The 27194-nt window shown below is 39.9% G+C and overlaps 1 protein-coding gene across 1 annotated transcript in view; it reads right to left on the minus strand.

Moving 5' to 3' along the window:
- Positions 1-678: 678 nt before the first annotated feature.
- The window catches only part of abca12 (ATP-binding cassette, sub-family A (ABC1), member 12), a 69792-nt gene continuing 43276 nt past the window's right edge, over positions 679-27194 (minus strand). Inside the window, exons 47-71 of the mRNA XM_067603320.1 lie at positions 26621-26839; positions 25615-25811; positions 24367-24524; positions 22964-23197; positions 22593-22737; positions 21978-22224; positions 19821-19910; positions 18754-18841; positions 18473-18600; positions 18145-18232; positions 17717-17825; positions 15362-15416; positions 13523-13700; positions 13113-13228; positions 11036-11198; positions 10457-10710; positions 9672-9876; positions 8070-8179; positions 7267-7417; positions 4579-4713; positions 3976-4079; positions 3532-3624; positions 3265-3370; positions 2083-2220; positions 679-1580 (exon numbers count right to left, since the gene is read on the minus strand). Of these exons, the coding sequence (XP_067459421.1) occupies positions 1476-1580; positions 2083-2220; positions 3265-3370; positions 3532-3624; positions 3976-4079; positions 4579-4713; positions 7267-7417; positions 8070-8179; positions 9672-9876; positions 10457-10710; positions 11036-11198; positions 13113-13228; positions 13523-13700; positions 15362-15416; positions 17717-17825; positions 18145-18232; positions 18473-18600; positions 18754-18841; positions 19821-19910; positions 21978-22224; positions 22593-22737; positions 22964-23197; positions 24367-24524; positions 25615-25811; positions 26621-26839 (3616 nt within the window). The 3' untranslated portion in view covers positions 679-1475. The remainder of the gene's footprint in view (positions 1581-2082; positions 2221-3264; positions 3371-3531; positions 3625-3975; positions 4080-4578; positions 4714-7266; positions 7418-8069; positions 8180-9671; positions 9877-10456; positions 10711-11035; positions 11199-13112; positions 13229-13522; positions 13701-15361; positions 15417-17716; positions 17826-18144; positions 18233-18472; positions 18601-18753; positions 18842-19820; positions 19911-21977; positions 22225-22592; positions 22738-22963; positions 23198-24366; positions 24525-25614; positions 25812-26620; positions 26840-27194) is intronic.

Consider the following 27194-nt stretch of genomic DNA (forward strand, 5'->3'; position numbering starts at 1 on the left):
TTATTATTCTTGTGATATTGTTCTTGAAACCTTCATGCCAATAAAACCCTCTGAATAGAAATGAATTTATATATTTATATACCGGTCCTGTCATCTGGGTGGCTTATGTGCAGAAGCAATACAAAAGACTTTTTGAAAGAGCAGGTTTATGTGTCTATGTCCACAAAAAAGGGAATGAATTCCCAAAGAAATTGAGGCAAACTGCTATGTCAAAATACAAAATAATAGCTACAAGATAAAAACAAGATCAACATGTATCAACCGCACACCACTCTTCCTCAAGGTCAAACAATCCTATGCTCAGACAAATGAATCAGGTTCAAGCTTCAATGGTGATTGAGGCTTTGACGAAGCACTGCGCTTTGAATTCTTTGGGAATTAATTTTTCTGTAAACCTTAATTGCCTCCCCATGCATCTGAGCACCTGTTTTGTCACATCACTGTCAGATCCAAGAAGCAGCTCCCCATTTGTTTTTAATATTATGTCCTCTTCATTGGGACACTGATGTTTAAGACAATAACATCAAGTTTGATAAGCTCCAATAATCAAATAATGGTAAAGATTGACTGAAGACTGAAATCAGCTAGAATATCAGTGGTGTAGGCATGTCTTGAATGTGATTCTGTGCACAAAAATAACTGAGAAAAGCATGTTCAGTAGAAAGAAAGGAACAGTAGTTGCATTTGAAAAATAGCTTTATTAGAATTATAAAAAATAGGCCTGATACATTCAAGACTATGTGGAACTGGTCCATAAGCAGGAAAGAGTCCATTAAATATTCAGTACATTCATTCTAAAAGTTAGATATGCTCTAAGAGGAGATGTTAATGAGTGGGGGAAAAGTGCATATAGAGAATATTCTTCTGAGTGTATTTTTCTTTCATGAAATTACATCCAGTAGGCATAATTATGTGTTCATCAGGAGAAAATTTTTTACTTCTTTAGACACGTAATCTTGTCTTGCCAATATTAAGCTCAAATGAAAATGATTATAAATAGAAAATGCAGTGTTTTTGATTGCCATGGTAGGATATTGTGATAATTAACAGTTCCCCAACCACAGAGAGAAATTAATAGACTATACGATTAACTGTATCCTTCATAAATAATGAAATCAAGATTAAAGGTAAACATACGAGTGCAGTTATGTGAACTGTCAGATAAAATAGTGAATTAAAAATAAGACTTCAATTTGTCAACTTCTTCCATCTGTGCATGCATGCAAATGTGCACAACACAGCATGTGCATATAGTCTCCTGCTTTTTAATAACAGTCTAATTTGGTGAGGCTAGAAATTTAAGTCATTCTACATATTGTCAGTCAGGAGACTTTCAAGAAATAATCAGGATTGTCAGGTTTAAACTCTTAATATTCACATATATATATCAAGGGCAGATTTACAATAAACAGATAGTGTGTTTTCATTTCATTGTGGATTTACAGAATATGGAAAAGAAAAGGCGGCAGTCAGCTCTACGTTTGTACTGCCTTAATGGAGCCCAAGTTGTCGCATTCTTCCTCGCTGTGAATTGGTACGGTTTCCATACCAATATTTCCCATGGCAAAGTTGATGAAGACCTGTGGAGATTAAGTAATACTTTAAGTGCAATGCCAACATATATCTAAATATATATATTTCTTTTCTTTGAAATGTTTAATTTTAGTTCATCTCCTGGTCAGTTTTCCTCTCCGACCCCCCTCTCTTCTTTCCACTTATGGTATCTTCCAATCCCAGAGCTCCAGAAGGGCAGATTGGTTGAAGAATATCAACACTGGCTGCATATAAAGCTCATGGATTCTCTCCCTAACTCATATTCCATTTATTTTCCCTCAGGCATACCCTCTGTCAGCTTTCCTCTGCCTCTTTTAAACTTTCTCTGCTCAGTCTTTCACTCCCACTCAGCTTTCTTCTGTCCCTGCCTCCCCTCCCAGCCTTTCTCTTCTTCTCTCATCTCCTGTCCCTTTTTTCTATCCCTCGCTACCATCTATCCACTCCTACAAAAACTCACACTAGTTCTACCTCTCTCTCTCTCTCTCTCTCTCTCGCACCCTCTGTTTACGTTCTGTATCTTTTTCTCACCTCGTCCAGTGTGGTCTGGCTCACAGAGAAGTGTTTGATCTGCAGAGCATTCTTGTTGGACTCCAACTGGTCGAAGATGTCGGCCACCCCTCCTGGTGCAACTGGAACATGATATTCCACCATATTCGAGTGCTGGTCCTGTGTTTTTTTTAAAAAGATGCACAAGTAGAGGTTTATATATTCTGGAAACCATGGTGCTGTCTGTAACCAAAATTCAGTAAAATACAGGCTGTTTACACCAAACTGAACAAACTAAATATCATCCATATCAACAAAATACATATGTCAGCTCGCTCAATCTCGCAAAAATGCCAATATTGTTTACTAGGGAAAAAATCCACATGCTGTTAATTTACAGTATATGGGGCCACACTAATATCTGGAACATAGCAATGGCCCTAATGTAATGAGTTATTTCTACTCCTAGCTGAACCTGTTAGTCCTGTTTGATGTGGAACAAGCCTGTGGGTATCGAGGTATTAATGCCAGTAACACATACATCATTTTATATTGATTCTTTAAAGCTGAATTAGTCAATATTTTATGTCAACAATGGATCAAATGAATACATGTAACATGAAAGGGGTCGATCACAGTGATGGACCCACAGAAAATTATCACCCAACCCTGCAGTTTCGCTCAGCTCTATAGAGTTCTCATTTTTAGTGTCTTTCAGCTAATTATTTTGATTCTAGGGTTTTGATCAGGGTAGTGATTCACTCTCACTACTCTCATTAATATGTTTCAAGCTGCGGCAGCATCTAAAAATAGGGCTGCTATAGTTTTTCCACGTAAAAAAAAGTTAAATTTCCTTGTTAAAATTTTCAAATTTACATCTGCTCTCAGTGAAATTCCCCTGAATAAATAAAAGTTAAAAAGACGAGTCATCCAACATATGAAAATGTGTCACAGGAAGAGAAAAGACAGGAATTTTGATATAAATATATTGTTTAAAAAGTGACATATATTCGGTATATAACAAGAGATAACTGAACAATTAACATAGGAAAATAGTGTCTTTAAGAGCATATTGCTCACTCATACAATCACTCTTAGACTCTTCGGAAAAAAGAATCACACATACAACTACTTCTCCCGGCAACATTCTACTGCAATCTATACTTAGTCTTTTTTTCTCCTCACTACCAAGTACTCTTGACTACTTTAGCTGGCAAAGCTCACCTTGAGATAAGTGCTGGGGAATCGGCGCTGCATGAAGCCAGTGATTGCCTCTGCATCACCGGCGGCCTCGGCCAAGTACATCTTCACAGTGAACCCGCTGCCGAACCTGCACAAAGGAGATTTTATGAACAAAGAACAGTGTTATTACATGTCTGAGAGGTGGGAGTGAGGTGGTGGTGGTGGTGTTGGTGGTGGTGGGGGGGGGAGTGGAGGCAGGTCGGAGAGAGCGGTGATGGCTGGATTGGAGGATAAGCAGAGGTCACAAACCTGTTCTTAATGTGCTGCAGGGAGCCCAGGCAGCGGAATTGACCTTTCACCATGATGGCAAGACGGCTGCACAGTGCCTCACACTCCTCCATGCTGAGATATAGAGAGAAAGATAAAAGGTCATACTTAGACCCTTTGAGCACACAGTAATTAGTCATGCCTGCTGTCACATGAAAAAAAAAATTTGAGTAGTCATCCTATGTGTTATCTATAGCAAATGTGGAAGCAAGTCAATACCATAATTTGCTATAATGTTGACCAGCTATGTGCAAAGTACTAACAAATGTCACCATACTTTTTTATCTGTCATTGCAGCCCTAATCCTAAACAATTTGTGTAATATTCAAAATAGTGGAATTTAGTTATATATTTGCCAAATGTTTCTCTGTTAGCGGTGTAGGTGCACTGTGGCAGGTGTGTATGTGTATGTGATAGTTTTCTAACCTGTGAGAGGTGAGGACCACGGCGCATTTTCCTCTCACTTCTTCAGAGATGATTTTCCAAAGGTGTCGCTTGGTGCGAGGGTCCATGCCAGAGCTTGGCTCATCCTGTAGAGAGAGGATGGATGAGAAGAGGTTATCAGTATGCATGACAGAAAGAGGATAAGGTTGGAATCAGGATAGAGAGATCAGGGGAGAACAAGGAATTAGGGAATAAATGAAAACAAAGACAACAAATAAGAAAAGAGGGGCAAAGGGAGAATTCAAGAGAGAAATTGCGAATTTAAAAAAAAACAGAAGAAAGGACAAGTATGGAGAGAGTTGAGGACAGAAGGAAGGAGAGAGAGGAAGAGAAAAGAGGATTTGATAGAGACATAAGGTAGAAACAATACTGAAAGCTAAGGGGAAGATTGCCCTTGGGTAAGCCTGAGGAAGCAGACTAATTACCTATATGAAATATGTCAAGTCCAGGGGATCAATATCTACTTTACGTCAAAGACCCTTTCAAGTGGAACAGTAGTGTAAAGTTAGTTTAATATTTGTTGTCTGGTGGCCAATTAGGCAATTAAATGGGCAGCTAGAGTGGTGCGAACAGGTGTGTCCTCACCAGGAGCAGGATTTGCGGATGTCCGATGAGAGCCAGCGCTGTGGAGAGCTTCCTGCGGGTGCCGCAACTGTAACCGTCAGTGATGATGTTTCGATGGTAGTTGAGCTGCAGCCTCTTCAGTAGGTAGTTCACCACCTATAAATGAGACATGCAGGCAATTATACAGTGCAAGAAAAAAAAAACACCAGATGAAAAAGGACTATAGTTTTCAAGGCACTAATATTTCATTTAAATACTTAAATGTCAATTAGCATTCATTTCACGTTTTAAAGTGATTAGACTTTAACAAGTGCATACATTCTCTATGACATTGCCAACCATGTTAAAACATAATAATGAGATGCTGAACTTGCTAGTTGAAAAACACCACAATACTGATATAAAACATAAAGCCGCCCTGTTAAAACCACTTGTATGCAACAAGCAACAACACTTTATCTGATAAAAAGAAGCACAAAACCTGAATGATGAGGAAAAAAATAACATTGTGAGTCAATAATATTTGCTTTTTCTTCTTACAAATAGGTTTCTGTGTGGAGAAATGTAAACATACAACCCTTTGTCTGCTGCAACGTGCTAATCAATGTAGTAGATGTCTAATGGCCCAGCAGTCATCTGCTGGGAATCAGTATGTTTAATGATTATTCCGCATGCCTGTACGGTATGAACATCAAGGAATATGAGACAATTTTATGGACAAGTATACACAAAGATGAGGTCAAACCACCATCTGTGGGTCCAGCAGATCAAAACAACACAGGACCTTTACAGTAAGTTGACTTTCCAGTCCTTAAATCCATCAACAACGAATCCAAGGCTTTGTCTCAGGGGTAAAAAAGTCCAATATGCCACAACAACACACACTTCAGGATCTGATCACAGCCAGAAAAGGTGGATAGTAAGCTTTTCTAAGGAGGCCCTGTTTATTGGCTATTTGATATTGATGCTCATTTCTGTTGTTGCCTCCTCCTTTTCTGTCTAGTAGAGCTGCACTGCAAATAACTTGAAGTATCTTGTCTGTCCCTCTCCCATGCATATTTAATTTTGTTTGTACAATGGTGGTGACTTTACTTAGTGACTTTATTTCATCTAAACCCCATGCTGTCCTGCGGCTGCAGCTTTAGAGAACAGGGGCTGATGCAGCATAATCTATTCGGTGCACATCAATTTATCCTGTGTTTTAAACCACACTGATAGCAGGGATGAAAAAAAACTTTGATAACAAATAAACTCACCTAACTCTTAAAATGTGTAATTTGCACGTTTATCAGTACTGTGCTTGTCTATTAATCACATGAAATAGTGTGCTGTAAATACCAGTTAATTTCCAAATAGCTTAAGGTGATTTCCCATTGGTAAGCTTTAGCTGATTTCCCATCAGTTAGCAAGTTTGGAAACCCGATCAATGGAGCAAGCCAATTCAATAAATAGATTAGTTCACTTAGATTCTCTGCTTTTTCTCTGTAAGACGATTTGCTCTGTGATTCTGTGTTCACTGATCCAGATTATAGGAATATAGTGAAGAACATTATATACTTCAGACAAATACAGAATATCTGCAGCTAAATTTGAATTATTAACACTGGCAACAAAGCATATTACTGACTGATTTAGATCAAAGTATGTTTTTTTTAATGTTCTCTCATGAAAGCACCTTTCTATCACCTTTGATGTAACAGCTCATTAAGCCTGACAAAACCATGTCAATGTGAAATGACCCCCTTAAGGCTTGTCTCATTATCCACAGCTAGGGACTGTCAGTGGGAGACAACATAAGAGGAACTCTATATATAACCTCATCTTTGTGAATTAGACTGACACTGATGCTGTGGCCATTATAACCATTGTTGTCACTACCCTGACCAGAGAAGAGGAGCTGTAACAACAGCAGCGATGGCTTTTACAGCCAGATTGATCCATTTCTGTGCCTCGCTGTCTATGGAAGTACGTGTGTCTATGAGCATCCTTGCTAATGTGTGTGCATATTTCTGTTGATAACAAGAGTGAGATTGTCAGAGACAATCAATGTTTTGTGCTTCTGCATCCTAAGTTGGTGTAGAGAGAAAGAGGGACAAACGTACAGCAGATAGATGCTTTTCTGCATACAATTTAAACTTGTCACGATGCTTTCTACCAATTTCCACACACCTCTGCGTGGTTTCTTTTCTGCCTCTTATTGGAAAAAAGAAATATTTCTGGCAAATCAGAAATCGTCTGTTGATTGGTTAATCTGCAGATTCCTCTCATGTCAGCAGCAGCAACAGCAGAAGACAGGCACACTCAGTAATCACCACAGAAGCAAGATTGATTAGTTCTCAGAAAGATAAATGGGAAGAATGGGGCTAAAGTGACACGTCAAATGAGATCCTCTCATCATCAAAGTATCGTTTAAATGTAAATTTGCCTGCACTGAAGCACACAGCATCAGCTTAATTCTGAAGTTTGGGTTGCATGAGCTGACAACAAAAGCTTTTACATTTTGAGCTGCCCAAGATAGTACAGTGTTCAGTACACATCACTCAACCTTACACATCCTCTGATTCAGTATGCATGGAAGCATCAACAGTTACTAGTCCTGCGGTGGGAGTGCACCTCTGAATTTATATCAGATCCTGTGTCATTTTGTGGATAGTGTTGTCACTACCCGGGGCTTTGAAAAGGAGCACAGAGTCTGCAGCTCTCCATTACCTTGTCTATCTCCCTCTTTGAGATGCCGTGAATGCGAGCATAAAAGTACAAGTGTTCCTCTCCGGTGAGCAGATTGTCCAGTGCGTCCACCTGGGGACAGTAGCCGATGTTAATTCCCTGGTTACGGCACTCCATGATGTCTACCAGCCGTCTGGGGAAACACACAAAAAAAGACAAATTCTCTTGAGAGGTGTCCACCATATGCTATAGAGCAGGGTGTTCAGTGGCCCTGTTGTTTGTAGTGTGCTGTTCTTGGAATACCCACCATACAGTTTCACAATGAAGCAGCTATAAACCAGTATAGGAAATCCTCAGATAGAGGTATGAGAGCTGCTACTTGTTAAATCCCAAACCATTTATGTTCAAATTCTGGCTGATGGAAAGCAATAACAACTCTCATCTGTGAATATTTGTGTTGCAAATTTAATCTATCTAAGATTCATTAGACAGTGCACGCTGGGCACCTGTAAAGATGAATGCTTCTATCTGAGAGAGGTTGTTTCTGTCATTTTGTCTACTGTGATTCTCATAAATCACCTTTAGTTTGCAGGAATGTGCTTTAAGTATGAAATTAACAAGCTGATGTATGTATTTATGTATTTAGTGTGCAAGTAAAATGTAATTGTGACCCAAAAAATGTTTAACTCTCAATAAAATGGATGGCTGAAACATTTATCGCTTCTCAGTTTTGATGCAAGTCAGCACATTGCAGGGAGCAAAATAAACAAGATCTTAATGTTTTAATTTATTTTTTTCATGTTTGCATGATGTGTGCTTTAGAAATAAAATAATGATCAGCTTACCCATCCCAGTCCTTGATCTGTGCTGTGCCATCAGTGGGGCTAACATCTCCAGTCAGCATCTTGAAGGTGGTCGTTTTTCCTGCTCCATTCACTCCCAGCAGACCAAAGCACTGCAAATGGACACTCTTTGTTTAGTGACCCTGAAGCATTTGACCACTATACAGTACACTATGATACAATGACAAGCTTTTTCAAAGATTACATAGATGTTCAGGTCATTCAGATTTACAGGGCTAATAAAACATTTAGTGAGTATTACCTCCTACAGCCAGCCATCATGCAGAGGGAAATTATTTTAACCCCTTCCCATTCCTGTAAAATTAGCCTAAAATGCCTATCCCAGGCATACCCAAAGTAAATTGAAAGCTGTACCATTTGGAGTATATGCATGGTCTCATTTGAAAGGTAACACTCTGAAGGTGTTTCCCCAACAGTCAGTATCATTGTAAGAGCTTCTGGCATTGAGTAATAGAAGTGTGAACAAACTGAAGTAGAAGGATTTTATTTCCACCCTGAATATTTGCAAACAGATGAGTGCAGATGACCTATATCTGGGATTTATAAGATGGAAAACACAATGGGACCACAGCATGGAGCCTTACCTAGTCCAAGTCCAGATTTGATAACAATACCACAGAAAATTAATATTTTATACGTTTTTCTAAGTGTATGTCTAGGCGTTTTCCAAGAAAAGGCCATTTGGAAACTCCAAAATTAGGCACATCTGCCAGCTAATTTGAAATGATGTAATTGATGTAATTATGTGTTTTGGACTAAATATTTTACTGAATTGGATTGACTGGACCTTTGCCAATGTGACAAGACCATTTTTGACGGAGTTTTATGGATCAGTTGAGTAATATGAAGCTTCATAGGTGAGTTTCCTGAATTTTGTAATTGTTTTTCTGTTGGTGGTCTGACAAAGGCGTTGATTGTACCTGCTGTTGTGATTGTATCTTGAAATGGTTTGCATCAATCGAATCCCAAGAATCTTCGCTTTCCAAAGATGTGTGACCAGTACCCACTTAAACATAGCAGTTGTGTACATAGCATAGTATGTGTATTTAACAGGCCTGCAGGCTGTCAGACTGTTTGATTCTAATAATTGATCCCTTATTTGACAACTGACAATAGCCTATAAGAACATGAATGATATTTAACTTATTTAATTGTCTGAAATTAGTTAGACTATAGGCTTTGTGTGACAAAATTACATTAAAAATATCAATTTTGACCAACCTATAGTCTATACTTAAATATACAGCTACAAACAGTGCCTCCAAATTTTCAGTTTCAAAACACCAACAGTGAGCTATCAGTGAGTTTACCTTTAAATAAGATTTATGAATAAAATCTTTCTACAACTGTTAAGCAATACCAGTGACTTTGTGATTATTTGGCCAATTACCTGCTGTTGTCAAAAAAGGTTGATAAAAGTCATTAATTACATATTTTCCCTTTAGTTATCATTGTGTATACTGACTTGGTTGATTTAATTCCAATTAGTTATCTATATTCCTACTAGGGGTACAATTGACCTATTTCATTCTACCACTCACAGGGTGAAACACTGCCCTTACATATGATATCTTGCAGGCTTACCTCTCCTGCAGGAATGCCCACAGAGAGCCTCTTAACAGCATGGACCTTCTTGTTGAGGTGCTGATAAACCTTTGTGAGCTGGTTGACCTGCAGAATGTCTGAGCTTGCTGCTCCACTGGATACCCGTAGGTGCTCAGTGGCTACATCTTCATCCTCGTCTTCACAAGCCACCTGGGGCACCGTCTTTCTGCCGCAAATCAGACGCCTGCAAAGGGAATAATACTTTTTCATAACATCCCCTAGGTGTGCATATCATTTGTGGGGGCAATGTGAGACACAGAAAACAGGCACACTTACAATATATTTGGGGGTCAATATTTTTGGCTTTTATAATAATAAATAAATCCAGGTATTTATCCTTGTTCATTTTTAATGTAAAAAAAAGTGTAATTTAACTTTTTATATTTTTTTTAATTGCTTGGAGTAACTCTGCAGTGCATATTCATTTCATTTATATCTTCACTATCTATTACATGAGGAATATTCTGGGCTGCAAGAGGACTATAAACCACAAGGAACAGTGTCTTCTTTCCACTGAAAAAAAAACTTGGATGTGCAGGGACATCAAATCCAAGTCAAAAGCATTATTTTATGTTGTAAATATAAAAAATCCTTTCCACAACCAATTCAAGGCATATTGCTTGACAAAATGCACTGCACAGCTACAGTAGAATAAATTTCATATTCTGTACATATATAAGAATATTACAAGGTGTGTGCACAGGAGTTCATCATCATTCACAGCAACACCATATTGTCTCTTGCGTCCGTTTTTCTACTCTCACCTGACTTTGCGCATGACAAACTTGTTGAGCAGGAGGCGCAGGGTGAAGAAGACCAGGCCTTGGATGAAGGAGGAGATGAACATCCAGCCCAGGGCGTCTGTGGAGAATGGGTTCTGATAGGCATCAATGCCGTAGCCACTGAGGAGCTGGACGTCTATGTTCATCCGGGCCAGCTGCATCAACCCGTTCCCAAAGTTGAACTGGGGGAAGATTAGGAAGCTGTAGCTCAGCTTCTGGAAGATGTCCTGGATGATCTGCATGAGGGATAAACAGAGGAGAAGACATTGAGAAGGAGGTATAGGGAGGAAAAGAAATGACAATATATAGTAAAGTGAGATCTGAGGTGACCAGACAGCTCATTCTGATCTCATCTTCACATTCCTGACATTGGATACATCCTCAACCTGTGAGGTATGTTTGTTCTTCTCACTCCTGTGCAACTCAATATCACCATAGCTACAAGGACTGTTAGTGTTACGCTGTCAAATGCATTTCATTCAACAGTTAATGAACAAACGTTTAAGTGTGCATTATAGAACTGCCACAAAAGACATCTCAACTCAGGCAGTTTATGCTGACCTCAGGGTTGTGCATTGAAATTTGACCCAGGAAGTAGAGGATGGAGGTGGATATGATGGTGTTGACACTAATGAAGAGGTTGATGCACACGTAGGTGATAAAAGCCATCTCTGCATCCTTGAAGACGCCTGACAAGAGATACATCCAGGGGAAGGTAGCAAACCTGAGGAATTGACAATGACAGAATACTTTTTTTAAACACAGTAAAAATAACTCCACACATACACCTTAAAAATAGTTCTGCTGTGATCTGGATGGGTTGGATTCCAATACAGAAAACCCACACTGAAAATGTATACAGTCAACATCACAAATATGCCTTCCTGAATGACATGACCTTACATATTTTAAATGAAAAGGCCTGAAACTTAAAGAAGACATAGCATGCACATTTCCATATTTCTATATTTTTAATCTGGGGCTCTACTGGAATATAATTGCATGATTAACAGTTCAAAAAAACTCCTTATTTATCTTTATACAGCCCCTCAGTTCAGCCTCTTGCTAAGGGCAGAAAAAAAAACGTTGCAAACAAAGCGTTCAGGGCAGGTTGAAGCCTGGCCTTTTGACATGCACGGAGCATTTCTACATACGTTAACCTCGAGTTTTGGAACTTTGACCATGTTTAACATAGATATCCAATATCATAACAGTATATAAATAACAGAAAATCACAAAAAGCTTGATTTGTCCACTTTAAGTATTTCAGGCCTTATACAGAATAAACAGAGCAACTCCAGGCCTGATGAAAATAAGCACCAAAGAAATCTGAAAAGTGAAAGGAGGAAAAATACCACACCATGAGGAGGGTAAACATTCAGTCATGATGCCAAAAGGGAGGAAGATAAATTACTTCTTCCTTTATTCCCCCAGTGGCAGAACATCGTTTCCCCCCCTTTTTTTTGTTCTTCTCTCTTTTCTCTCAGATAATCTGCTTGTTCATTTGATTGGGGTGTCTGGGTCAGCGACATACAAAAAGGAAGAGAGGGAAGGAGAGAGAGATGAAAAAGAAAAAAGTAAGATGAGAAAAGAAAGAGACAGACACTAACAGATAGAGCTAGACAGAGACAAAGCATCTGCGTGCCATGCCCGGAAAAAAAAGGTGCTTGGTAGGCAGACTGCGGGTGCCAAGCCATGACAAGGAACAGAAGCATGAAGGCTGCAGACCAGACCAGGTGGGTGCAGGCTGACAGATGGAGGGTTGTGATTATTCATTGCTTGGGAGGGAGACATCTGTCTGATAAATGAGAAGCAGAGTGCTGACTTGGCCTCCTAAGATCTAGGGCTCAGGACTGGACTTGTGACAGCAAAGGGAAACACAGAAGCTTAAACTTCAGCTACATTTGGGGTAAATTATGTAAATAATTCCAGAAATCCAGATGTGGGAAACGTGGCATGTTAGTGGTCACATTAATTTTTCAGATGATCGCTGGCCTCAGTTATATTGTTATTGCCATTAGCCCCATTGCTTTTCAGATCCCCATCCCTCTCTCTAGTATATTTGGCTTGAACGAGATAAACACATTGGCAGTAATTTTTCTGTTAGCCTTTCAGTCCTATCACCATCTGTCTTTGCAAGAGAGTCTGAGAAATTGAGATGTATTTGCATTTGAAAAACAGCAGCTTCCTTATGCTCTGTGCTATAAATCCAACCCGGTGGCACACAGAGTAACATGCAGCAAAGGCTGGAAAATACGGTGTCACATATGTGAGGAAATGCTCTTAAAAACATTTCATCAATTAAACGACTTGATTGCAAATCCTTTGCTCAAAACACATGCTCAGTTTAGTTGAGGTTTGGCCATAAAAAACACTCCTTGGATGCTTTAGCTGTATGTTGAAGATCACTGTCCTGCTGTAAGACGAAGTGTTGTTCAATGAGTCTTGATGCGTCCACTTAATCTGCAGTCACTTGATCTGAGCAGACAAGATGTTTCTGGAGATTTTGCATTCTTTTCTTCTCTTAAAAGATTTATTCCGATTTTACGCTCAGTACATCAACATCCTAAAATCCCTCTTAGCACATTATCAGACTGCATGTCAAGAGTGACAGTTGTTATGAGGCCAAAATACTCACCCATAGAGCACCAGAAGCAGAGTGATAGCAGCCAGATTTTGCCGATCTGTGAATGCTGGAATCTGGAAGGCTGCAATCACACCGACGGTCAGAGCGACAGGAATCAGATAGGTGACCTGTGGAAAAGGATGAAACATGGTGAAGCAACACAGAGGTATATCATTTAATATACTGATTATGAATCAATCTATTAATGATCTTATAAAATATGCATATCAAAAATTGTACAATCAACTAATAAATAAGTTATTATTTGGGTCCGGCTATCTTTTAGAGATATAATGAGTGGGCAATGTTTGCATGTACAGTTCAGTTTATCTTTTATTGAGCACAATTTTGATATACAAGGGTTTGACTAGATTAGCAAGATATTCATTGGGGTCTCCTTTCAAGCAATTAGAAGATGTTACCATGTCATAAAAGAAGTTAACAGCCCAGTAGAAGGGCTCACTGATGCCAGCTATGTGCTGGAGCCTCTTGGAGCCGCTGTGGTGCTCACTGACTTCATAGATGGCAAAGCTGGCCGTCGTGATGGAATAACCTGTCAGCACACACATAGCCACAAGGATCTGGAGCATTCCCTGGACACTGTGAGGAAACAAGGGGATCACTCAGATGGTACTGATAACACTTGTCATTCATTGTCAGTCATGTCCTTAACTAGTGAATTATCGTATGTGTGTTTGTTCTTTACTTTCGTACGGCTGCAGTGGCTATAAGTGTAACAACGTGTGCAAACAATGCATTCAGCGTACTCCGGTGAGCCGAGTCACATTGAATGAGGCGACCTTGAGTGATTTTTTTTTTTTTCTGAAAACAATAGCCTGTTTTAAAGTCCTACAAACTATTATACGGTTCCCTATTAAGACCTGACTCATTTGAACTATTGAAGTGGCTCACAAGAAATGGAATTCCATTAAAAATAAATAGCTTTGTTTAAAGAGATGCTTGCCTGTGACAAGATAATAACCGCAAAAGAAACTGATGGCTTCATGTAGAGAACAACCTCACACTGCTATTGCTGCATAGTCAGTAAACCAGTGGTGCTGCTGTGAGGGTGCACAGGCTATTGTCCAAACTGGCCCCCAGACAATCAGCTGCTTTGATCCCTCACTTCCTCTTCAACCCCTGTCCTTTTACAGAAACTGTACTGCTACCTTTTCAAACCCAAGAATCTCATGCTTTCTCACCGAACCTGCATGCTAGTACTTTTCCCTCTCTCCTTTGGCCAGGCCACAACACCACCGACCAAACAGAATAAGCTGCATGAGGCTGAAAAAAGAAGATGAAGCTGGCAGAGTGACCGAGTGGGAAGGAAAGAGAATAGCAAAGAGGGACATGTGGTGGGCGTTTTAGGGCAGCTCTAACTACAGAGGACAGCCAGCAGCAGCAAGCTACTGAGCTGGCTTGTTATCAGTATGGCCAAGATAGCCTTAGAATGTTTCCCCTGTGGGCAAAGCTACCACACTTTGAGAATCAAGACATTTGGAGTAATAAACTTGTTGTATCTTTAACATAGCTCAGGCCAAATCAATACATCAAGTGAGGAAGCAGAATATCACCCTGGGAGGAGGGGTAATTGCGTACTCGCAATTATATCTTAGCAGGCTAGCAGCCACATAACTGCTACACACATTAAGAAATGTGGGGAAACTGAAGGCCAGTTAACACAGAAATGTCCCGTGAGATCGTTGGCGTCACTAAGGCTCTGGAGAAGACGGACCTTCATGAGGTCATAGCTTCAGCTCAATCCACTCTCTGAATGACTGATTTGATTTGATCCACTGGAAGACACGTTGTATACATACATGCAAGCCCTCATTCCAAAGTCTGGGTATCTAAAGCAGTATGTAGAGTATTTTAAATAAACTCATTTTGGGAAGTGAGGTAGAATCAATCCACCTCTATGCCACCTTCAGGGTAAACACTCATTTTATTGGGACTCTAATCAATAGTGCTAGCTCAGGGAAATCCATTTAGAAAATCAAATATGGGTAAATACTGCTGTCATGTACCTCCGTGCCCTGAGTCCACCCTGACTTTGATGTCCTGAATATGAAAGAAGGATGCTTACATAATTTATCTTGGGCTAAGCCAAACAACAGCCAATAATATTTATTGTGCAGTGAGTAATTATAGGATATCTTCACCAATTAGAATGCTAATAAGGATCTTTTTTTTTTTTTTTTGCAAATGCAGCCATTGATATTGTTGAATTCTAACAACACAATTTAAAGTGCAGTCCTTACATTGCATCTTCATCGTCCACTCGGCCAAAGTAGGGCTGACTGGAAACTGAAATGGCTGTAATAGGGAAGAAGCAGAGCATTACGTTAGCAGCAGAAAAACAACAGGATACAAGCTATTTTTCAGCCCAGGAAACAAATGAGCAATGATATTCTCTTAGCCTAGGACACAGTCAATTTAAAAATATAGTGCAGAATGATTTCATTTGCCAGTGCACACAAAGGAAATTGAATTTTCGTTTATCATTTTTTTTTTCCTCCACATACAGAGTCTTCTAGATGCTCACAGACACGAACTGCTACCCTAGATGTTTCTGCTAACGTTTTCTGAGAGAGGAGAGTGTGAAATCACACAAAGCACAGCAGCCCTCAAGCAGGTTTGGTGGAATTGATGGTTTTTACCAACTAATTCACGTCTGATCTGTAATCATCAACACTACATCAATACTCCTCTGAAGTGGTATGTTCCAATATCTGGCTTGCATCTTTCCAAATGGGAAACGACATTAACTATCAAAAAAAAGTATCGATCTACAACATTTTTATAACATTTTTTTTTATATCCACTTTTAGTTCTTGTTGCCTCAAGAAAAGACAGTTTTTTTCTACTTTGTTAAGGGTTGCTTTAGTTTTTTGTTTGTGTGTTTGTTTTAATGTTGGCCTGGAGACGGGTGTCTGACCAATGTCATCAGTGACATGTGCACATGCTGGGGTTGAAAAGAAACCAGAATTACTAATGAGAAGATCAACATGTGTGAATTTGTTTCTGAGCCTTAAATTGCGCAAATCATAAAAGTAATGGGTGAAAAATGTTCTTTTTTCCAAGAAGGAATCCCTCCAGTTAGCGAAGATTGCTTAATTAGCTGTTAGCTTCAGCGATCTGGTCAGACTTGGCAGCTGTGCAAAATGATGGCTTTGGATGGAAAATGCATCATGTTGTTACCCTTATAATTTCTGTGAGAAAAAAAAAATCAGTAAGTGTGTGAGTTTCTTTTCATGACCCTGTGTGGCTGATAAATAATACTAATTAAATCCTGTACTGACATTGTTTCTTATGAGCAAAGCTTTGTCTTTATACACCAAAGTCCAGTGTCTAATAGAAACAGACGGATTTTCATAATGTTACAAATATAATACCCAGCATGACTGTGTCTTTGCTCTTCACTTGTGCAGCAGTCAAAGAGCAAGAATTTCATGCAATGCATGCATGCAACATGCAGCATGCAACTTTTTTGTTTTTTATGCTTAAATTACGTGGGGGGGCCTATGTGTGTTTTCCACCCTACTTGCTGCTCATGTATCCTTGACTGTTTGCAAATGGGAAACCTGTCAATTAAACAGTTGAGCAACTGTATCTTTTCCCTGCAGAACAGAGCTGACAGACTTCCAATAGTAGGTGGAGGTGATCTGAATCTTAGGTGGACAGGAGTATGAGAGCACATCTGTGGCAGTGGGCACTTATGGTGAGAAATCCTGAGTGGCGATGAAAAAACAGTTTGATGCAGACCTCTAAAGGATTCCAACCAAGAGTTGGTATCGTCAGACACAGTGTGAGCATTAGGGCATCACGTATGACAGATAAACTATCACCTTGAAAAGTAATCTCCCTCTATCTCCACCTCTGACACCCCCAGACACTGCTGTGAGTTAGCAGGTAACAAATGATCGCACTCTACCCTCGAGCACTTTTATATGCATGTGTGCGTGTATGTGCTCCCGTGCATGTGCTGTATGATTTTATGAGCATTTCTGCATGTGTATTCGTGTGTGTGTTTGAATGTTTGTGTACTCATGCCCGCAGGCAGATGTTCAGGGTGATACTCCGAGCTGAAACAGTGCTGAAAACGTGGTTTAGCCTTTTTCTCTTCAACATAGCCCCCTCGCTCATAGCAGTGCTCATCAGCATTCACCATGCATAGTGATGTGAGTCTAAGGACACACAGCACCCCCTGCCTTTAATCCAGTGCAATGAACCATAGGTAAACACACTGTCTTCAATTTTCTTTACATTTAGTAAACAAAATGCACTCTGTGTGAGAAATCAGGAGCACCTTCCTAATACTGGTGTTCATCCCTTTTGCACAATCCCAATCATGTCTTGTGTCAAACCTTTTCCTTATCTTATCTTTTAAAATCAGGGAGTGCTGTGTCTGTAGGACTGTTTCTCCATAAAATAATATGTGAAGGGTTTTTTTTCTAAAATCACTAAAATATAGCAAAATAAAAAATAAAGAAAACGATTATTTGATTCTACAGAACGTGTCTTTTTGGTTCCTTGAAACTGAAATCTCAGACTGTTCTTCCCTTGTCACTGAAACTTCTACTTTTCTTTTTTGCACCAGCTACTCTACAGCTTACCATATTTGCGTGGGTCCTTGTCTGCTGGAAGATTGGAGCGTAGGATGAAGTTGTTGAGGCTGTTTAAGTATGCTGGCATTGTGTGGTGGCCCTCGGGGTTGAACCAGACCTACACCCGTGCAAGCACAAACACGGACACACACAGCTCAGGGTATATAAATCTACTACATCTCTACAATATAATTCTTTTCCAACATTTTGAACCTCAGGCTTTAATGACACAATGAATGCAGACGTCATCATATGAGATATTTCCACAATAAAACAGTGCCACAATCTTTGCAGTAAACCATATTTATTATGACACTGAGGGTGTAAGAATGCAGCTCCATCGGTGAGAATGTCATGTTTTAGCTTTCAATCACTCCTCAGTACAAAAATTAAAGTGATACAGAGACAGGCAGCAGGAAGGCAGGAGAGACAGTTACCTTAGATAGTGTACGGTTTTTGGGCACCGCTGTAAGGTCCATTTGTAGATCAGGAGGGAGCTGCATGCCAAACTCAAATCCACCATACCTGAAAAAACAAGTGATACACCGTGTTTATGCTTGTGTGTTTTTCTTTTAATCAACCTACAGATGAGAGGCATTTTGGGTGCAAGCATGAGACCCCAGATTTATGTATTTATATATGACTGACATGATTGACAAGTTATTAAAGGTCAATGTGCATCCAGTTGAGCAAACCATCAATGGAACGTGGGCTAAATTCTTAACGTGGCTTCATTAGGTTGATGTAAACACAGGCTGCATTCACCTGTTCCTTATGAAGTCATTCGCCGTGGCCACCAGGTAGTTCTCCACATTGAAACCACTCAGGTTGTAAACAGTCTGAGAGGAGGCGATCTTCTTATGGGGCGGCTGAAAGTTGTGCTCATCACAAATCTGCATTATATGGAACAGAGAAACATATCACACGTGCTCATGAATGTGAGCGCAGAAAAACACATACTGTACATGAGAACACGAAAATTCACCCACTCATACACACACACACACACACACACACACAAAGTCTTCTTGGTGACCCAGTCTCACCTGTTCCTGACGGGTACATTTACAGGCAGTAAATGCTTTGGAGCTTTTCCCGCTGGAACTCCATTTGTTTGTGCTTCTTGAGCAGACCCTTGAAAAGAAAAACATTCACAAAGTGAAATAGTGGCTCAGTGAAATGATGGGAGTCTGCAGTGCGTGATAATGCCACAAGACTATCCCTAGACACACCCCACAACACATCTTAAAACTGAGTTGATATGATGGCCTGAATAAAGGGCAAAATCTGCAACCATTCATACAGTGCTGTAGCTCCGAGCTTACATGGATTTATAAGATCAGGTCCTGAATATTTCTCTGATATCAGTTCAGAACAGTTCTCAGTTCTCTGTAATATCATATTGTGAGAAATTTGTGCTTGTGTGGGTCGATGTTCAACTCCCCCACATGTTGCTGTCTGCCAAGTGCTTACAGAGACAATTTGTGCAGATTGAAAAGATTGTAGCAATACATGTCATTGCACACTTAAATGCATTACCTTAGACATAAGTTAGTTAACAACAATGGCTCATGGAGGGAAATCAAGGGACCATATATATATTTTGGTTTATATAATGTAACCTATCATGAGCAGAGCATGCAGTCTCTTTTGCACCACATGAACTCTCACTCTCTTTTTGGGGCAGGGAGTTTTAACATGCCTCTGAGGTCTGGTTCATGAGTGCCAACATTGATTTCAGTGCCTATAAGGGGAAAATCTCCCCCGTAAACATTAGGTGTTTATGGAATACAAATGATGCTCTAACATTGCAAGAGTCCTGCTGCAGGCTTTCAGCCACATGCGTTGAGCTAAGCAGCAGGAAAATAGAGAGGAAGGATTTGAGAGACCAGAGAAAGAGAACAGCAGGAATTGGAAAGAGGCAGACTAGTAAAATGAAACAAGGTGAGGGAGGAGGCGTGTAAAGAATGACAATGGGAGAAATATGAAAATACTGTATGTGCGGAAAAGAATGGAATACATATAGGCACTGAGCCTGGCCGCCCAGAGTATCACTGACAAATTTATCATTTTCAGAAAACAATAAGTTGGTATTTGAGGTGTGATTACGTACTGGTTACTGGACTTGTCGAGGCAGTTGTTATCGATCCCCGGGAATGACATCATGGTGTCCGTCAGCCGGCTGGAGTTTGGATTCTTGTCACTGTGAAGAAAGAAAACAAGAAGTCTGCCTTACTGCCTTTACTCAAAGGAAAGGAAACACAGAAATTGGATGACTTACAGCATAATTACCGTAATAACAAACAGATTTTTTTTCAGTTATTACAAATGTTTTTGAATCAATCCTGGCATTTGTGGCTTTGTGAATAATTAGAATTCAAGGTTGGCCTTTATCACGGTTGTCTCAGTAGACAGGACGGATTAAGAGTAATTTATTGACTAACAACATTGGGAATAAAATAACCACAGGGAGCCTTATCAGTGATTCTAATAAAACATCCTTACTGTGAGGAGCTGGACTGATTATACTCCAATTTATTTATTTATTTATTTATTTATTTGACATTTTAGGTGGATTTCTTTCATTCAAACCTTGTCCTGCCTTTAAACACACACAAACACTGAAAATCAAACATTACACAGACGCTACATTTGATCAATTCATACAGACAAGTGAGAAAACACAAGTATCTGAGAAGATTCATAAAAAAGTGATACTCTAGTGTTGCGATCAATAGTTACAATACAAGAGGACTGAAACATATTTGACTCTCAGCTACTCACAGCGCTCTCAGCACCGCCCGCCCCCAACCCTAACACTGCTCTAAAAATAAATAAATATCATTTTCCAAACTCTTTTCTATATCAAGCTAAAGAGGAGCGGGGAGAGCGCCCACACGGTCTTTGATATAGATTGGCACCTCAGCATTTTCTCCCTTGCTACATACTCCCTTGATCAAACAACAGCACTCCTCAAGAATGAAGACATCTCGCAATCTCCTGACACTCTTAATCTCACTCACTTTGATCTCGTATCTCAGCCGTCTTCATCACAATCATCTCTTCCCCTCACATTCTCCCTCGCCCCCATCTCCTTAAGGTCCGTCTGCCCTTCAACAAACTACAGCTTCACATTCATTTAATAACAAGTACGACATGTCATCCCCCACGTATGATGTGGGAACCTCCTGGGCCAATCAAGCAATGAGATGCATCAAAGATTCATCTAAATCAGACGTGTTGCACTTAGCACTTTCATGGTTTCAATTTGGGGACTACTCATTGGTCCAACAACCCATTATTCTGAAACCCCTATAGTTCGAAAAATGCCAAATTGGACCGAAAGCCCATAGTCCAATGGCCGTTATCCTGAAAACAAAAGCCCACTACTCCAAAGTCCTGTTGCTGTGAAAATACACACTCTGGAGATGGAGTTCAGTGACTCCCGTCCTTACTACTTTCCAGACTCCATTAACATATTGCTCACTTTAACAGATAACGTATAAATCATAATATAAATCATAATGTATGTATGACTCCTAAAGAAAGACTTTTCATTTTGTCTGATATTTAATTTTAACAGCTCTTCTGTGAACTAAGTTAAACTAAAGTAAGATATGAAATGTTACTGTTTCATTCTGACATTTGAAACACCACTAGTCAGCACATCCATGCAATTTTTGTAACGTGTGATTTCATTAAATCAGAGTACTGCTTTGTGAAACATGACGGCGAATTCATCCGAAGAACTAAGTGAATTGTAAAAATATGTTTGATAAGTTAATTTACGTTTTAAATGATTTACGACGAAGTTCAACTTTAATGGAGCCGAGCTCATTGGTAAATATCTACTCCTTCTAAAAGAAAATTTATGATTTCTTACGACTCATAAATAGACAATAACTAATTCGACAAACATTTAACATAAGTCGGTATTAATTTTAGCTCCATGTAAAGTGAATAAATTTGATGTTTCCCAGATAATGCTCATCTGCCTTAACGACGTAGTTCACACATTTTTATAACTGCTGATTTATTGAATCGGAGTTCCACTGAGTGAAACATGATGCCGAATTGAATTGAAATGCCACCTGGGTCTCAGTGACATTGATCTCACCTTGCCATATGAACAAATAAACGAGCAAAACTGTAGAGTTCAATCAAACTGCTCCAAACATGCTCGGTGTAAAAGCACCCTGATTAACCCTGTTTACCTCTGTGTACTCCCTTCCCTCCGCTCCCTTGTATTACATTTGCCAAGAAGACTGACCTGAAGAAAGAGTAGCTTGGTCCGATGTTGTAGAGTGCAGGGCTGAGCTCCAACTCAGGATAGTCCCGCAGGTTGTTCTTGATGGAGCCCAGGCCCATCGCAAACACAACGAACAGAACAGGAAGCAGGATCTGGGAGATCAGGCCCTTCCAGTCTCTACGGCTGTGGTGGAACCTCTTGATCAGTATGGCTGTCATCTGCTGCCAGGCCAGGGCCATGCCGCGCACCGTGGACGAACCTGTGAGCTCTAGAATACATGAAAAGTGTCACAGCATTGAGTCAGTTTCCTACTAATTCACTTACTTCCTTACTCTCCTACTTTCCTGTCTGCTTTTTCTCTCTAAGGCGCTCTGAGCTAAAGGTTAATCGGCACATTGTATCACAAAAGATGGCAGCGCAATCCATCAAAATAGGTGTTCCAATTGGCAAAGTTGTAAAGTTGGCTCAGTAAGTATTGCAGATTAAATTTGAAAATTGAAAATCTAAAATAATGAACCAGGGCAAAAAAAATTTAAAAATAATGGATGTGATGTGTGCAGGTGACAGAGCAAAAGACGAAAGGAAAGAGAGGAAACAACAAAACAAGGAACGTGAGTTAAAAGTGATTAGACGTACTGATCTGGTCACCGAAGCTGGAGATGCTCCCATTGGGGTCGGTAGGGAAGCTGTCGATGGATGCAGTGTCAGACACTGTTTCTGAGATTGACAGAGGTCCATCCTCATCCCCAGCTCCTGTGTTTCCTGTCAAGTGGAGGAACACCTGCAGAGACAAAAAAAAAACATTAACATCTGCGTATGTCAGACAGTGTACCAGTATAATTGCATGGCTTGTGATTATGCTTATATATAAATATGAGCAAGTACAGCTCCTCTGTTTTACACAGTGAATTTAATGCACCTCAGCAGTTGTCTCAGCAGTTTTTGTTTTCTCCACTATGACTGCTCTGTAACCCAGAGTTTTTGTGTGTGGGTGTGTGTGAGCATACCTCCTCTAGGGTGGTATCAGAGATGCCATAGCCCCCGAGCTGGAGGGAATCCAGGTTGGCGTCAAGCGCAGTCATGAGGGAGCGGTATGAGGAGGCGTTGGATGAGGTGAACGGGGGCAGTGAATAGACCAAGTCGCCCCCCTGGGCCTCCTTGAGTCGCGCCTCAGGTACATGGGCTTGGACAAAGGACTTCAGTTCAGCATTGTCAAGTGGCTCAGATTCTAGGTTCTGCACCTGAGATAGAAACAGAGAAATAAAAGATGACTCATTTTACTTTCAAGATTACAAGATTACTTTCTTAGACAGGCTTGTTGGCACTGAGGACAACTAATAAATTGCTGCCAGTGGCTTAAAATTATTTTTTTAATCTCTCTTTTTTGTGTCTGTGATCTTTATCCCCTGTTGGTATGGTTAGTTCACTAGGATTATCCACCCACTTTTGGAAGCAAGACCCTTGGTTATAAAATGTTGTTGCTGTTTTTCATTAATGCATTGTCTAAATAAGGTACTAAGTCATGTGACTGAATTATTAAGAATGAGAGAAACTGGCAACACATTTTGATTGACACAGCTAAGGGTTTCTACCTTGAGGTTATTCAAATAACTGAGCACTAACATAAGAGAAAGCTCGTGATAAAGCTTGAAACATATCTGACAATTTTACACATTTAACTCATTAAGGATATTGTAGTTTTACACTTACAATCTTAACAATTTCTAATCAAGAAAACAAAAACGCTAACAGGCAGGATAAAAATATAATAACTTGCTATATTAGGAAAGCAGCTGAACATCCAGTATGCTGTAAAAAGTACAAACCAGTTTGCAGCAGTCAGCCGAGCGTCATTATTTTTCAGTTTTTCAATATATCTGATACCAATCACACTGTTATATATTGTGTGCAAAGCTAGTGTCCAGTGCGGAGGAGATAAGGATTCATTTACTCATGAACGGGGCAGCTCTTCCATAATAATCTTACCACCATAAACATTTATAATTTATGCTGGCTGAGCATTTTCCAAGATGCATCATTGTTAGAGGGAAAGCCTGGGTAAACAGCATCACAGATATGCTGTTACTTTGTCACTCTTAAGATAACGAATGTGGCCTTGAATCATTGAGCATGCACTTATGCTAAAATGCTAACATGGAACAAATGACTGCTGGAGATACATGGACGCTTTTTGCGTCTACATTCTCATTTAGTGACGACAGCGGCCTGGTCGTCCACAAACATGATTCATTTCTTGTATGGATATGAAGAAAAATCTCTTACAGTAAAAAGGAATAAAGATTTTAACAATAATTTTGTGTGGTGGTAAAAACAGTCAATAACACAGTCTGACTGCTGTTAAAGCGCTTTAGTAAAACATGGTGACTGGGTGACCCTTGAGTATAAATACCTTCTTGGTGAGAGTGAGTTTGTAGCCTTGACCCAGCTTGTCTTTCAGGTAGAACGGGGATCCACAGCATTTTAATCCTCCTTTCTCCAAGAAGGCTATGCGGTCACTCAGAACTTCAGCTTCATCCAGGTGGTGGGTGGACATGATGATAGTGCGTTCTGGAAGGACATACAAAAATGTCCATTATTTATGCATTGATATACTATTAGTGTATGTATTATTATACTATTCAATAAGCCATAACTATAACTCAAATTGAAGCTAAAGGGATTTGTGTGAATATTAAAGTATCTATCACTCCTAAATCCTTTGATTTGATGTCAGTGAATCATACTCGGTAAGCTTATGTTTACCAGCAAAGCTAGTCTGTGGTGCTTTGTAGTAGTTTCAGAGCTTTGAGAATGTTGAAAGAACAACATGGGAGGAATATTTAGATGTACTATGGCAAAATTATTCTAGGTTTTCATTATTTTCCTTTCCTTGGGAGTACATTTAGGCATACAGATTCTCAACAACACACATGCAAACAAACAACCAAAAAAAACAAGACATCACAAAGACAAAGTCACACACAAGTGGCAGGCACATACAAATCAGAGAAACAGGCGCTCAAGCAGCGAGCGGTGCAGAAAGTTTATCTTGAAATAGATTCCCCCCGGCACCAGACTCTCACATTCTATACATCTGAGACACAGCCAATTACACAGGATATTTTCCACATCTACAATTGTATGACGTTTAGCAATCACCTCGCCATTACTCCAGATGTGGCTATTCTGTGAGAGCATAAAGAAAAAATACCTCTGGATTTATTTTAGATTAATTATATACTGAAAAGTCGGAAGCCCTACAGGGTCAGCTCTAAGCTCACTTCTCTTTCCTGCTTTTTTTCCTTTGTTCCCTCTTAGGAAGTAGTAAAGGGAATGCATTTTAAGAAGAAAAACATGAAATAGATGTGTTTTATGTATATGTGATGTATATGTGTTAGACTGATAATAAGAAAAGAAAAACACTGTAACACTGAATTGATTATAATGTTAAAATCTGAAAGGATGTTTCATACATACATGCACACGACTTCTTGTCGTTATTAATAGTGGTAGCAGTAGTGGTAACAATAGTGCTAATATAAGTAGTACTAGCTGTAGCTTGGGGTTCAATGGAAAGTTTGTGACCTCAAATTAACGGGAATGCTTTTTAAGTATTGCTGTACGTTGTGTACTGTGGGTGTGTGTGTGCGAGACTCACGTTTTTTATGCTGGATAACAATGTCCCAGATGCTGCGCCTGGAGCAGGGATCAACTCCTGTGGTGGGTTCATCCAGAACCACCATGCGGGAGCCCCCTATGAAGGCGATGGAGATTGACAGCTTGCGCTTCATGCCACCCGACAGGGTGCCCACCCGCTTGTGCCTGTGAGGATACATGTCTGTCTCCTCTAGGATCCTGGTTGGGGGGGATCGATGAAAAGCATTTAACATGGAGCTCATGCTAAACATACTTTTTCTATGCATTACAACCCGGCTTCTGAGTAATATTTCCATCAGTTCCATCAGTTACCCGGCAGGGGTTTCTTAAGTGGTACAGTTTCTTGCCTTTAGGTACATGTTCATTATTGCTTCTCTTGTCACGCAGAAACCCTCCAGAAATAGTTTCATGATGCAACCGGGGGTTCAACCCATAACTTAATGATGCCACAGAATAACGATTTTTCTCATACTTTCTCCCCTAAGCTTGAAACAGGGAAAAAGATGTTCCTAAAAATTATCATATAGCAGTAGCACAGTAGCATTCTCAGACTGCACTTAGTGGTCTTAAAAGTATCTTATGTATTTCACAGCTCTGAAGATTTGGGGCGTGGAGGGGGGAGGGGGAGTTCAGGAATAACAGGTCTAACAATTATTTTGTCCGAACCACAGATTAAAATCCTTGCATCAAAGCAAGTGAAGCCATAAAATCTGTTTGACTACAACCATATCTTAACTTGACTTGAACTTTTTTAATTTCCCCTGTGTAACCACTGATGTCACTAGTGTTGAGTACTGGCTGCTGTTCACTGTTCAACTCTCATAACCCCTACCCATATTTCTTTTTTATTGAAGGAACATGCCATCGACTGAGCTAAGTATATCATTTCATTATGTCTTTAAAAAAAAAGGTTGTCAAACATATCAAATGGCATCATGAAGAACCCCTGACATCATCGTCAAGACAGGGTGCATTATGCTGTCTACACTGGATGATTGGTCACTTACGTTCGGACTTGCTCATGCAGTTCCCTGTTTGACCAGTGCGGGGCCTTGATCAGGCCGTACAGCAGCAGGTGCTCTTTGGTGGTCATGTGGTCAAAGAGGACATCATATTGCATGCAGACACCCAGCTCCTTGCGAACGTCGTCAATGTTAGTCTGCATGTCTCTGCCGTACACCTCGATAGTGCCGGATGACGGGGCGAAGAGGCCAGTCAGGAGAGACCTAGGCACAGAGCAAAATCATTTATCAGGTAAGTGAAAATACTGGGTTGATAGATACATAAATGTACATAAATAAATAGTGACTAAAAGTTTTTTAGTGACTATTATTTTTTATTTTTGATACTTTTGATCACCAGCACATTCCTCTTAAATGATTATTTGTGGTCCGGGGAATATTATATGACATAACCTCTTGGTTTTGGTTGATTTTCAACATTGTTAAATCTTATTCTGCTGCTGTACTCATTGCACGTTGCTCTGGATAAGAGCATCAGAGAAATGAGTCACATTTAAAATGTAAATGTAAGTGCTCCAGTTGATGAAGACTCGTCAGGCTAATCTCTAACATGGTGCAT

The sequence above is a fragment of the Thunnus thynnus genome, chromosome 11 (genome assembly GCF_963924715.1).
Source record: "Thunnus thynnus chromosome 11, fThuThy2.1, whole genome shotgun sequence".
Classification (NCBI taxonomy): domain Eukaryota; kingdom Metazoa; phylum Chordata; class Actinopteri; order Scombriformes; family Scombridae; genus Thunnus; species Thunnus thynnus.